Below are 12,624 nucleotides of genomic sequence, written 5' to 3' on the forward strand. Positions count from 1 at the left end.
AAGAAGAGACTGCTGGAGGAGAGCCACGACTCCCTCAGCGAGGAGCTGGCCAAGCTTGCAGGACCCAGGTTACACGCACGCACGCACACACACACATACACGCATATTCATATACAGATACGTACTTTACTCACACAAACACAACGTTTTACAAATGTCTCTCTCGTTCACTCTTGCTCCCCCCCCCCCCCCCCCCCTCTCTCTCTCTCTCTCTCTCTCTCTCTCTCTCTCTCTCTCTCTCTCTCTCTCTCTCTCTCTCTCTCTCTTCACCAGATAACTCTCTGATCGAGGAGAAGGATGGGGAGAAGGGCGAGATGGAGGACGGAAACGTCAAGGTGAACATGAGCTTTAGCCACCTTTGATGTAGTCATTAGATCCGTGAAGTGTGCTTACGATGGTATTGAGACGGGCCTGTCTGGATGGCATGAGGTCCTGATGGGGGTTTGTGCTCTGTTGGAGCAGGAGAGGTCTCGCCAGCAGGGAGAGACCCACCGTGGCCTCCACCACAAGCAGCTGGCGCGCCTGCGCGATGAGATCAACGAGAAGCAGAGGGTCATCGACGACCTCACTGAGTCAGTGGACACACTCTCTCTCTACACATGCCTTCTTCCTCTATCCTTCACTCTCTCAATCTCTCTCTCTCTCTCTGTGTTATTAAACTGGAGTTGTACTGGAAGCCTGTTCCTCTCACATTCTCTGTCTGTCTCTTTCCCCTTGTAAACCCTCTCTGTCTGTCTGTTTTTCCCCTTGTAACCCCTCTCTGTCTGTCTGTCTTTCCCCTTGTAACCCCTCTCTGTCTGTCTGTCTTTCCCCTTGTAACCCCTCTCTGTCTGTCTGTCTTTCCCCTTGTAACCCCTCTCTGTCTGTCTGTCTTTCCCCTTGTAAACCCTCTCTGTCTGTCTGTCTTTCCCCTTGTAACCCCTCTCTGTCTGACTGTCTTTCCCCTTGTAACCCCTCTCTGTCTGTCTGTCTGTCTTTCCCCTTGTAACCCCTCTCTGTCTGTCTGTCTTTCCCCTTGTAACCCCTCTCTGTCTGTCTGTCTTTCCCCTTGTAACCCCTCTTTGTCTGTCTGTCTTTCCCCTTGTAAACCCTCTCTGTCTGTCTGTCTTTCCCCTTGTAACCCCTCTCTGTCTGTCTGTCTTTCCCCTTGTAAACCCTCTCTGTCTGTCTGTCTTTCCCCTTGTAAACCCTCTCTGTCTGTCTGTCTTTCCCCTTGTAACCCCTCTCTGTCTGTCTGTCTTTCCCCTTGTAACCCCTCTCTGTCTGTCTGTCTTTCCCCTTGTAAACCCTCTCTGTCTGTCTGTCTTTCCCCTTGTAACCCCTCTCTGTCTGACTCTCCCTAACCTTCTCCCCTGCCCCCCTCATCCGTCCTCCAGTCGTAACCTGAAGCTGGAGGTGGAGCTGGCCCAGGTGTGCGCCGACTTTGACCGTCTGAAGAGCCAGGACAACACCAAGAGCGAGCGTCTGGAGGAGCTGTCGTAAGTACCAGGCTCTGCTCCCAGGCCACCTGCCACCTGCCCCCTTCACCCTCCCCCACCCCCCGGGACGGGTTCGAGAAGAGCTAGGATAGACGTGTGTTAGACATGTGTTCATCACGACATCACACCTGCTCATAAAGTCAGCACGTCTCCTGTATCGCGGTTATTCTGATGATGCGTTTCCTCTTCCTGTCAGCTTTCTCCATGAGCGTCATGAGCAGACCAAACAGGACCTCAAAGGTCTGGAGGACACTGTGGTGAGTGGCAGAGAAATGAAGGATGTAAACCTTTATTCTGTATTTATTCTGTATAAATGAATCAGTATTCCTTGCGTGCACAAAGGGGAACCCCCCAAAATGAACTCTAGGTAACACTAGGCTTACGTAAACAGGCTGACACAGGCTGACCCTTACCCATAAACATGCTTAGCTATCTGTACTAAGTAAGCCAGCTGGTTAGCCTACTGTGTTGTATAAATGGTCTTGCATGGAGAGTGGTCAGCAGACAACTTTGTACCACCATACCTTGTCTCCTTGCTACATGCGCAAGCAAATAAAACTTCCTTGACTTCATCGACTCTGTGCACGACTTGATAAAGATGTATCTAACAGTGAGTGAGACAGAACATCGACACTCCCCATGCTCTGTCACTTCCTCTGGTTTAGTTTGTCATCACCCCCCCCCCCCCCGCCTTCACCTTCTTCTTTATGTTTATCCAGTGCACCTTCCTGCCATAGTAAATTCCTTGTTTGTGTAAACTTAGCTGATTCTAATCATACATAACCTCCCTTTTTCCATCACTCATCTCTCTCATCACTCCTTCATCTCTCTCTCTCTCTCTCTCTCTCTCTCTCTCTCTCTCTCTCTCTCTATGTGTCTCTCTCTCTCTCTCAGGCCCGCGAGCTCCAGACCCTCCACAACCTGCGCAAGCTGTTCGTTCAAGACCTCACGTCGCGGGTTAAAAAAGTGAGTGATATAGAGACAGAAGTGAAAAACACATATTGTAACCAGGAGTCCTGACTCCTGACTACTTGTTTCGGAGTCTTGCTTTATCTTCCTTTTTCATCCCCCTCTCTCTCTCTCTCTCTCTCTCTCTCTCTCTCTCTCTCTCTCTCTCTCTCTCTCTCTCTCTCTCTCTCTCTCTCTCTCTCTCTCTCTCTCTCTCTCTCTCTCTCTCTTCTGCAGAGTTCCGAAATGGAGCCTGATGACAGTGGGGGGTCTTGCACCCAGAAACAGAAGATTTCCTTTCTTGAGAATAACCTGGACCAACTTACAAAGGTTCACAAACAGGTAAGAACACAGACCAGGGGGCACCTGGGAAGAATACTGACAGGGGAGGTGTGGAGGTGTGAGAGGGAAAGACAGGAGCCTAACTCCCTTTAACTCTGCTTGTGGTGCGCGCGCTTACTCCTTCCTCTGTTCGGTCTGTTCCTCTCTTTTCCTCTCTATCGGTTTAATTGTTGGTCTGTTTTTCTGTCCTCACCTCTCCTCACTTCTGTTGACTTATTTTCCCACTTATTTCTCCTCTTACCTCTCCTCTCTCTCTCTGGTTACGTGTGTATCTGGGTTTCTCTCCTCTCCTCACCTCTCCACTCTATCGGCTTGCTTATTCGTCTGTCCATCTGTATGTCTGTCTGTTCCTCTCTGTCTTCCCTCTGCCTCTCTCTAGCTGGTTCGTGACAATGCAGATCTGCGCTGTGAGCTTCCAAAGCTGGAGAAGCGTCTGCGGTCTACTGCTGAGAGAGTTGAGGCCCTGGAGACGGCACTGAGGGACGCCAAGGAGGGCGCCATGATCGACCGCCGGCGCTACCAGCAGGAGGTCGACCGCATCAAGGACGCCATGAGGGTCAAGAACGCGCTGAGGCGCCCCCATGCCGCGCAGATCGGTAGGTCCAGGGCCATGGTAGGTCTTTATACAAGTTATGAGAAATGATTGATGTGGTCAACAACATGTGATCACACCAGAATGGATTTTTGTATTTGGCTGACAAACAAAACTTCCACGCACTAGAGTTAATAATAATCAAAAGCTGCTGAATATAGGACTAATATTATCATAATATATTATTACTTCTGTTAAGCAAGTAACTGTGTGTTTGTCACTGGCATTTGAGTTGCGTGATGATGCTCCTGTATGAATGAACCCGACTGTGCTCCTCAGCTAAGCCCGTGAGACCAAAGCAGCTTCCAGTCTGCTCTCCCACCAACCCCTTCTACACGCGCCCCAACGAGCCCTCCAACACATACAGCAACGCCCTCTTCCAGAGCTCCCTGTCAGGACAGCCCTCCTCCCCTGTACCCAGCTCCGTCCAGACCAACACGTAAGTCCTGCAGTTATATCATATATATATATACATGACACCTCCATGGTCCCTAGCCCCACCACCTCTACCCACCTGACCTGGGTTTGACTGTCAGGAGTGAGGTGAAGGGTGTGGTTGAGGGGGAGCTCTTTGACTTGTGTTCATGTGACTTTAGCCCCGGTGTGGGATAGATGCATCAGTGAAAGGTGTGGTGTTCCAGAAGAAGCCAGAGAGGTGACAGGTTAAATGGGTTGTGTTTGTTCTGTGTTGAGCAGAGTTTCCACAGCGCTGGGCTACAGAGCAGCCAGACCCACAGACATACTGGAATCCTACCCACTCAACATAGACAATGGTAAGTTGCTCAGCACACCTACTAACACACACACCACACACACCCACACCCATATATGTGTTTTAATTGTGCTGTTCTTGTTTTCTTTATCAACAGGAAATGCCAGAGATATCAATGACAACAGGTGAGCTGATGACAAGTTAGTACTGTGTCTTCTGTGTGACTGATTTAGGTTGAGGACTCCGTATTTAAAGTGAATCCTGTCGTAAAAGACTATATTAAATGGATTTGTTTGGTTGAAGACCCTGTATTAAAGTGTTTTTGTCGTTGAAGACCCTATATTAAAGTGTTTGTGTATACAGAAGTGATGCAACGTGTGGCAGCGAGGTGGACGATCCTAACAGACTGTACATCATTCAGCAGGAGACCGCAGCAAGTTAGTGCCATGGTAAATAAAACACACGCACCACTGCAGCCATGCCCAGGTCCAACAGGTCTGTGTATGTCTCAGGTTTACTGTCCTTCTTGCTCCTCAGATGACCTACCACTGTACTGGAGGATCTGCACCCTCTCCCTGGACCTGCATGCACCCTCCTCATCTCACAGCCCCGCCAGCACCACACACAGCCCTGTAGCCCCCACTACACACACACACACACACACACACACACACACACTAAGAAAACACACACACACACCTCCCCCCTGGGATTAGAACTCACAGTGTAAATAGTCAACTCTAGAAGAGGTCTCGACCGCCACTGTTTCTGTGTATGTACACGGCCTTCTATTGTGGCATTATACGGCATTGCAAAGATGATATGGCGCTTTCATAACTACGTCCCTGCCACATATCTTTCAAATGTTATGCCAGCTTATAACAAAGTTCCTCACTCTCTGCATGTTGCTCAGCTAACTAGCCATAGCATAAATCTTTGCATGTGTCCTGATGACTAGCTATAAACTGGCATAAACTTCACCATACAGCAGTCTCATCTCTGTGATGTCATCAGGGAAAACAGCCGGTAGTCTATACCCAGGTTCAATGTATAGTATAACATATATATATAACCTGGGTCTAAACCACACTGCAGTCTCATCTCTGTGGTGTCAAACAGAAGGTTGGTCTGTAGAGTTACGATCATAATAGTATTATTATTATTATTATTATCATAATAGTTGTTATTCTCAGTCTGTATCCCCCCTGCTGTCTCATCTCTGATGTCATCACACAGACAGAGCTGCCTGCTCAGCATTGACTGTAAGCCAGGTGACACGCCCGTTATCAGAGTCTTCGGAGCCATGCCAACAGCTGAGATCACATGATCATCATGAACATGATGTCATGTCCTACATGTGTACCCGTGTACCTACTACCTCTCGTATGGAGTCAACTCAGAAGTTGCTGCATCATCCTTTCCTAAAAACACAACCCCATGTTTAGTAGATGATTCGAATAGAGAGCAGCAGGTACAGGACACTGTCCAATATGATGAACCACTGAGCCCAAACTGCATTTGAACCTTCTCTGTGACATCGACTCAAGACAGACATGTCACACAGCACTCAGTAAGTAACAGTGTCATGTGATCTCGACCATGACTCACACACGCCTGGTCCTCACAGTCACAATTAACATTCAAAATGATGGTCTACCAAGGTTAGCCAATCAGATATGTGGTCACCAAGGCTATAGCCAATCAATGAAGGCCTGTATTGTTACCCAAGGTCCTGCTGTGTATTCTCTTTCGGGATCCTGATCAGCCAATCAGGACAGAGAAAAGCATCCCTTCCTAAGGTATTGAATGGCAGGCCTTCAAGATTGGCTAGAGTTGAAACCAGGTCCAGGGGTGTGTTCAGGAGGTTGCAGGGTAACAGAGTGTTCAGACAGTCAGATGATCAGATCTACAGGCCTCTCTACCAAGTGGTATCACGATCAGCTTTGTTTCCTGACTGATTACGGAACCTTGTAGAACACTACACCTTCCTGAACACACCCCAGATCCACACCCACTAATATCCCAGGTCTGGTACTTACAGCTTCTCAGGATCTCATTGGTATCAGTGTGTTCATGGGTCCCCCAGTGTCTCTCTGACCTGATAGTGTATGGATGGGATGTTGTTATCATTGTCACAGTCTTATAACATCTCTTGAACCAGTAAATGTCAATCCTTCCCTGCCTGATCAGTACCTATGGCAAGTCCCTCAATTAGAGGCCACCACATGTAACCACTTTAAACATGTACTATAGCCTCACCCCCTTCTGTCTGACTTTAGCTTCAGTGAAACGTATGTGATTATTATATTGTTAAACTTGTAAGTATATCATTGCACCATATGTAGTAATATTAAGAGAAGAAGGTGCACATTATAACTTTGCTAAGAGAATCATCGTGGTTTATCGGGTGTGAGTTGTTTCTGAGGGTTGAAGTAGTCTTAGAGACGCGTGTATCATAGGGAACATGCATCTTTCTGTGTACTGTACATACATACGATAATGTTTGTGAACCATTGTGTCGTAGTTGCAGTTAATAAAATCCTTCTAGAAACATGTTCATTAAAGACAATCTTGTCCAAGTGAGTGTGAGAACCTGCATTTCTCGGGTGACCTGTCACATGTCCACCCTCTAGTGGACAAGAACACAAACAAGCACTGGCCGCCTCTTTGGCTCCTCATTAGCCAACATGGCAACCTCACAGATGGATGAGCTGCATCTGCGTACTTTGATAACTTTCTGCAGTCAACATAATACATTTCCAGACGGTGAAAGGGAGCAAGGCTTCGACAATTTCACAACTATTCAAGTGACAAGCATTTTTATTGCCTGGGGTCTTAAGAAGAAACAGGAGAGACTTCCAGGGCTATATGTCTCCACTTGCCAGCAGCTCCTGTTCTTCAGCCACCCTGAGACAGACACACAGGCAGACAAGCAGCCAGGGTGACAGACAGACAGACAGACAGACAGACAGACAGACAGGAAGAGGTATACGACTGTAAATAATGACATTCAGACTGTGAGGGTTTGTTGTACATGCATATCCACACTCGGCCACTAGACTGTCACCCTAACCCACCCTAACCCTAACCCACCCTAACCCACCCTAACCCACCCTAACCCTAACCCACCCTAACCCACCCTAACCCTCACCACTCCAGAGAGGAACACAGTGCGGCCTGGCGGCTGTGATTGATGTCCATCTCCAGCAGACGGGGAATGCAGGGGAGGTAGGCGGGGCCAGCGGGCTGCTTCCCGGCCAGCTGCATGTTGTTCATAGTCAGGCTGCCGCTCCATAGAGCTGGCAGCTGGCCTCTCACCAGCTCCCTGGAGGAGAGACAGGGAACATTAACACTCTGACTGTCTCACATTTACAGTACGCAACCCCGGCCCTCAGTGGTGTGTGTGTGTGTGTGTGCGTGTACCTGACTCCACTCAGAGGGCCGACCCCGGAGCCACCAGTCACTGTCTGATTAGAAGAGGGTGACCAGCCGCATGGTCTGTGACGGCGCCGGGGGCTGAATGCTGAGACGATCCTGCGTGGTTGCATTTCAACGGACAGGAAGTGGAGCTGTGGTTCAGTGGGGCAGCATACAGGGGGAACCAGGTGCAGGTTACAGTCCTGACTCATCTACAGAAGAGCAGAAATAGAACCATCTGGATCTTCACCCCCAGACAGCTACACAGTGGGTTTAAATCCATCCCCTTCACCTCTCGTCCCTTACTCTGACATTTCCTATTCTCTCTCACCTCCTTAAAAAGGTAGATCATGCGAGCCAGGCAGGTTCTGCGGGCCTGGTTTATTTTAGCCAGCCGGGCATTCCAGCGGGCCAGCATGTGGTTCTGATACTTGTCCAGGCGAGTTAGAAAGCAGTACATGTCTTTTACTGTCTTTCCATCCTTCAAACCCCGGGCAGCCAGCAGCTGCATGTTTAGATTGTATCTGGGGGAGAAGACACAGGGGTTTCAGGGACACAGCGGCCATTTGTGTGGCTTCATTCTGTTGTTGTCTGAGACGTGACCTACTTGACTTGCTGTAGAGATTTGAAGGCCGTGTATCTTTGCAGCAAACAAACCAGTCTGACCAGGACTAAGGAGCGGGCATGAGTGATCAGGTCTTTGGCCAATAAGTAGAGCCCATGAGAGATGTTCCCGCCCACCACAGCCTGCCTCAGCCAACACAGGTTGGTCTTTTGGGAGACCACACCCACATGATAGGGGGCTCTCGCCATCACAGTCCTCTCGATCCTCGCTGACTCCTCCTCCATCTGGGCCCGGTACCTGTGCAGGTCCTCCCTCAGTGTAATGCCCTGCCTGGGCAGGGAGATGCTCTGCCTGGGCAAGGGCATTAGTGGTCGCTGGGGGGGCGGGGCTCTGGCAGGGCTCCGTTGCGCAGGGTGGCGGAGGGGGAGTTGCTCTTCCTGAGTCTCCTCCTCCAGGCCGTGTGAGGAGTCTGACCGCTGCTCTGTCTTGTCATAGATCATCTCCATGCTCTGTGGGTCGTCACACAGGAGCATGCTCAACTCGGAGGCCTGCTGCTTGCTCATGTGGTGAGTGTTCTTCAGATGACCGGTCACCTCGGACACAGGGTCTGACAGCTGGTTCCCACTCTTTTGGGGGGCCTCTGAATAGGCTGACTTCAGCCTCTTGTTGCTTGTAAGATGGTGACTGGTAGAATCCATGCTCTCAATGTTCTGGTTGTACTTCTGGTTGACCTTCTTCGGCATCTCATCAGGACACTTGGAGGTTTCGCCCCGGGATCCACTGTGCTCTAGCTCCTGATCCGGTACATGGTCAGTGAGTATGCCATGGAGTTTGGTGTTCAGCTGGCTAAAGGAGTCTTTGATGGTCTTCTGGAGAGTGATGTAAAGCTTCATGGCTTTGTTGATCTTGTCTTCCTCCAGCTCCATGCCCCCCACTGCATCACCGGGCTTCAAGTTCAGGGAAGCATCTACGATGGTGAAAATGGAGGACTGGAAGTCGGACAGCAGGTCACTACTGGTCTTTGTCTCCGTGGCCTCCAGAATGTCCAAGTCCTCTGGCATGGGCTCAGGCCTGTCCTCCTGGTCAGATACGCTCACCGGGTCATCAGTAGCCACTTCCTGATAGTAGTCTGGGATCACAGGCTGGGACTCAAGGACCCCCGAGGACGTGTCAGGCCTCTCCGGTTCAGACACCACCGGAGCCTCCGTAACTCTGTCCTGCTTCTTGGGTGGAGCTCGTCGTTTGGGAGGCTTAGACCTGGCTGAGGAAGGGGTGGGGCCGCTAATCTCCGGACAGAGGGACACGGGCATGGGAATCTCCACCAGCTGCTCCACCACTATCGGGGGACTTGGCTTCCGGTGGGCCTCCTGGATCTGGTGGATCCGGGACACGTGGGTGTTGTTCTTCTCCTTCAGCCCCTGGTTCTCCCCCTCCAGCATGGCCACACGCTTCTTCATCCCCTGCAGTTCTGCCTGTACTTGGGTCAGGTGGGTCTGGGCATCCATAGCTTTCAGGGCATCCAGCTCAGCCTGGGGGGGAAACAGGGGATCAAAAGGGGTAGACGGTGGAGTCATGGGGCAAGGGTTATTGATTAAGGAATCACCATCATCTCAGACACATATATGAGCATTTCTCCAGTACCTGTGACTGGTTGGATACCCGGGTCCTCTCCTGCAGCGCCTCACTGAGGTTAGTGAGACCCATCTGGGCAAAGCGGAAGGCCATGCTCATTGTCTTGTTGCAGGATAGGAACTTGGCCATATCGCCCAGCATCAAGCCCAGGTCAAAAGCAGACATCATCCCCTGGGTTGGGTCTTCCAGCAGCTTCTCAACAGAGGGAGGTTGCTGCTCTTGGATCTTCAGGATGGTCCTCGCATCCACCTTGGACTCACGCCACCACCGCCAAACACCACCCTTGTTGATGCCTGGTGAGGTTAGAGTGACAGCCTTCCGGAATCATTTTGGACCACGTGACTATATGTGCTTGTGTGGGTCTGTTTACTGGCCATCAAAGTAGGCTCAGATAGTAAAGTTGACAGCTGCTAAGTTGTAAGCAATGCCATGACAAATCTAAATAACATTGCACTCTGTCTTCAACGCCTTTCGAAATGGGAAAAGATCTACATGGGAAATCTTAGGGAAAGATTTAGAACAGAACAGATGTTAACAAACGAACATGTCGTTGCAGGTGCTGTTCCTGAACATAGCTTGACTCTACCTCCTTCCTTCTTTTTCTTCTTCTTGGTGTCCAGGTCAAATAACAGGCCGCAGAGCTGGTGCAGGTGCACGATGCAGCCCTGGATGTCAGACATGGAGCTCTGAATCTTCCTCTGCATCTCCTCCACCCACTCTTCTGTGACGCTCTCCACCTCCTCCTTCTCCTCTTCTACCTCCAGCAGCTCATTATCTGTAGAACCACAGAGAACATCAGATAGAAGTAATGATATTGATGGTGCCTTTGAAATGAGTTGATATGGGCAGAATACAGACGTACATACTCACCAATATAACATAACATGGTCTTTTGGGTGAATCATTTAAACCCAGTGTGCACACATGACCAGATAGATACAGACACACGCACAAACACACAGCAGCATACTTATGTCTTTAAGCCACTGTAGAGTCTCTTCCAGGTTCTTCTCTTTGTCCACGCTGGACTGTAGGAAATCCTTCAAGGTCATGAGCAGCTGGCCTCTCTTCTTCTGTTGCTCCTTTACACTCAATTGCTGTTCTTCTTGCTGTACCTCTGCAGCCTTGGACATTGTCATGCGGTACAGAGCCACGTTCACGCTGGTCAGGATCACCTGCAGGCGTGCCCCTATGTCCTGGGGAAGAGGCAGGGAGGGAAGTACGGGAATAGATGAGTGAACAGAGGTTGCTTATCCTGGACATTTTTGAAAACGATGTTTTAAGAATAAAAGACTAAGACCCATGGCATCTAAACATCGTCTCATTTGACACCGCCTTATGAAAAAACCTTATCTTGTTGAAAGCCGCTATTAGTTTATACAACTTTGAGATCTTAATTAAACGTCTATCTGCTTCTCTACATGTTTTCAGAGTAGACATGATCAGATCGGTGATTGGCTTACTCGTCGGGCTCTGTCCATCTCGGCGGTTTCCACTTTCCTCAACACCACCTCTACAGAGTAGGGGGTCTCGTACGGAGTGGACATGAGCTCGCTCAGCTCGGGGTCGTTCATAGTCAGTGTTTCCTCCATTTCTCCTAAAAATATATTCTCTAAAATAGTTGCAAAAATACAAGTAAACAAATTGTTTATAAATAGATTATAAACTCTTTATAGAAATCTGCCAACACAAAAAAAAATAGAAACATCTTGACGCAGCCCAGGCCACGTCCCCATCTGAGATGATAGACAATTTTAAGAACACATTAATAATATGTCGATGTTACATCACAATTAACTTCTTCGATGTCCTGCTACATTCTAATTCTATCCGGAAGTCTATCCACTCATGACTTTTGACTTCAAATTACACTTTACCGACTTGGTTTATTTCATTTACTTGTAGGCCACAATGAACAACCATATGTGCATAGGCCTACAGTATGCACTTCTCAAACTCTTTGTGTTAGGTCATCCGTAGAATTGCACACTGCAATGACTAAAACTCAGTCGCCCGTCAGAATTGCCTAATGAAAACAACGGTGTCAGAGTCAATTGCTGGAATGCATTCACTACCAATAAATGAATAATATGGTAATGCAGTTATGCTGCTTGAGACGGTTCCCACGAGAAAGGAAAAGCATGATATAAACAGACCAGGAATGTGAAGTATTCTTGAGTCTTAGGCCTACTGTATGAGGTCGGAAATGTCGCATGTCATTAGAATGATAGGCTACACAAACTACTTTCTGATTGTTTATTCCTTTTAAGAACACAGGTTTAGTTTGCTTAGTTATCGGGGTCTCTGGACCTAATTATGGAAACAAACGGATGTATGTTTAGTTTGTTTGTTTTGAGGGGGGTCGACATGTATTTTCTTTGCAGTAGAATGGGTTGACAAAGGTTAATAGACAAATCCTCTAAAAATAAACGGAGTCACTGAAATAAATATTCCCACCACACACTCACATCCGCTTCCAATCCGTTTCAAAAAGCTGCATTGTATAGTTTTCTAAAAGTTACAGGCCTATAGGAATTTAAAGCAGCTGACTTAGTTCGTTACTAAAAAAAAAGTTATTGCATCCCAGGATGACCGCGCAGCAAAGTCCCACGAACACCGAGAAGGACATCAGAGACGGAGTGGCACCAGAAGGGTGGCGGCGGGACTGACCCGAACAACAGGACCTGTCAGCGCAGTCGTCACGGAGGACCTATGCGGGGACCTGTGACACTCCGACACCTGTGAAGACGCATGGTATTCCACGGTGACTTTAGTCTACTACCATCTAGAAACCAGAACAATCAGACCTTCAGTTCTGGTTTATCACCTTATAGTAGCTACCTGCTTCAGCATTTTTAAAACTGGATTTGATGAGGATACATTCACAGTGTTTTCCTCTGGATGGACCTGACAGCATACCGAAGATCATGAATCCCGA

At 48.8% G+C, this 12,624-nt stretch overlaps 1 protein-coding gene across 1 annotated transcript in view; it reads left to right on the forward strand.

Moving 5' to 3' along the window:
• LOC134019541 (kinesin heavy chain-like) overlaps positions 1 to 6,645 on the forward strand; it is a 13,827-nt gene extending 7,182 nt beyond the window's left edge. Inside the window, exons 11-23 of the mRNA XM_062460501.1 lie at positions 9 to 57; positions 237 to 335; positions 463 to 572; positions 1,377 to 1,478; positions 1,675 to 1,735; positions 2,373 to 2,444; positions 2,664 to 2,768; positions 3,148 to 3,364; positions 3,640 to 3,799; positions 4,057 to 4,133; positions 4,230 to 4,257; positions 4,436 to 4,521; positions 4,610 to 6,645. Coding sequence (XP_062316485.1) covers positions 9 to 57; positions 237 to 335; positions 463 to 572; positions 1,377 to 1,478; positions 1,675 to 1,735; positions 2,373 to 2,444; positions 2,664 to 2,768; positions 3,148 to 3,364; positions 3,640 to 3,799; positions 4,057 to 4,133; positions 4,230 to 4,257; positions 4,436 to 4,514 — 1,159 coding nt within the window. The 3' untranslated portion in view covers positions 4,515 to 4,521; positions 4,610 to 6,645. The remainder of the gene's footprint in view (positions 1 to 8; positions 58 to 236; positions 336 to 462; positions 573 to 1,376; positions 1,479 to 1,674; positions 1,736 to 2,372; positions 2,445 to 2,663; positions 2,769 to 3,147; positions 3,365 to 3,639; positions 3,800 to 4,056; positions 4,134 to 4,229; positions 4,258 to 4,435; positions 4,522 to 4,609) is intronic.
• The last annotated feature ends 5,979 nt before the right edge of the window (positions 6,646 to 12,624 follow it).

This window comes from Osmerus eperlanus, chromosome 4 (assembly GCF_963692335.1).
Source record: "Osmerus eperlanus chromosome 4, fOsmEpe2.1, whole genome shotgun sequence".
NCBI lineage: Eukaryota > Metazoa > Chordata > Actinopteri > Osmeriformes > Osmeridae > Osmerus > Osmerus eperlanus.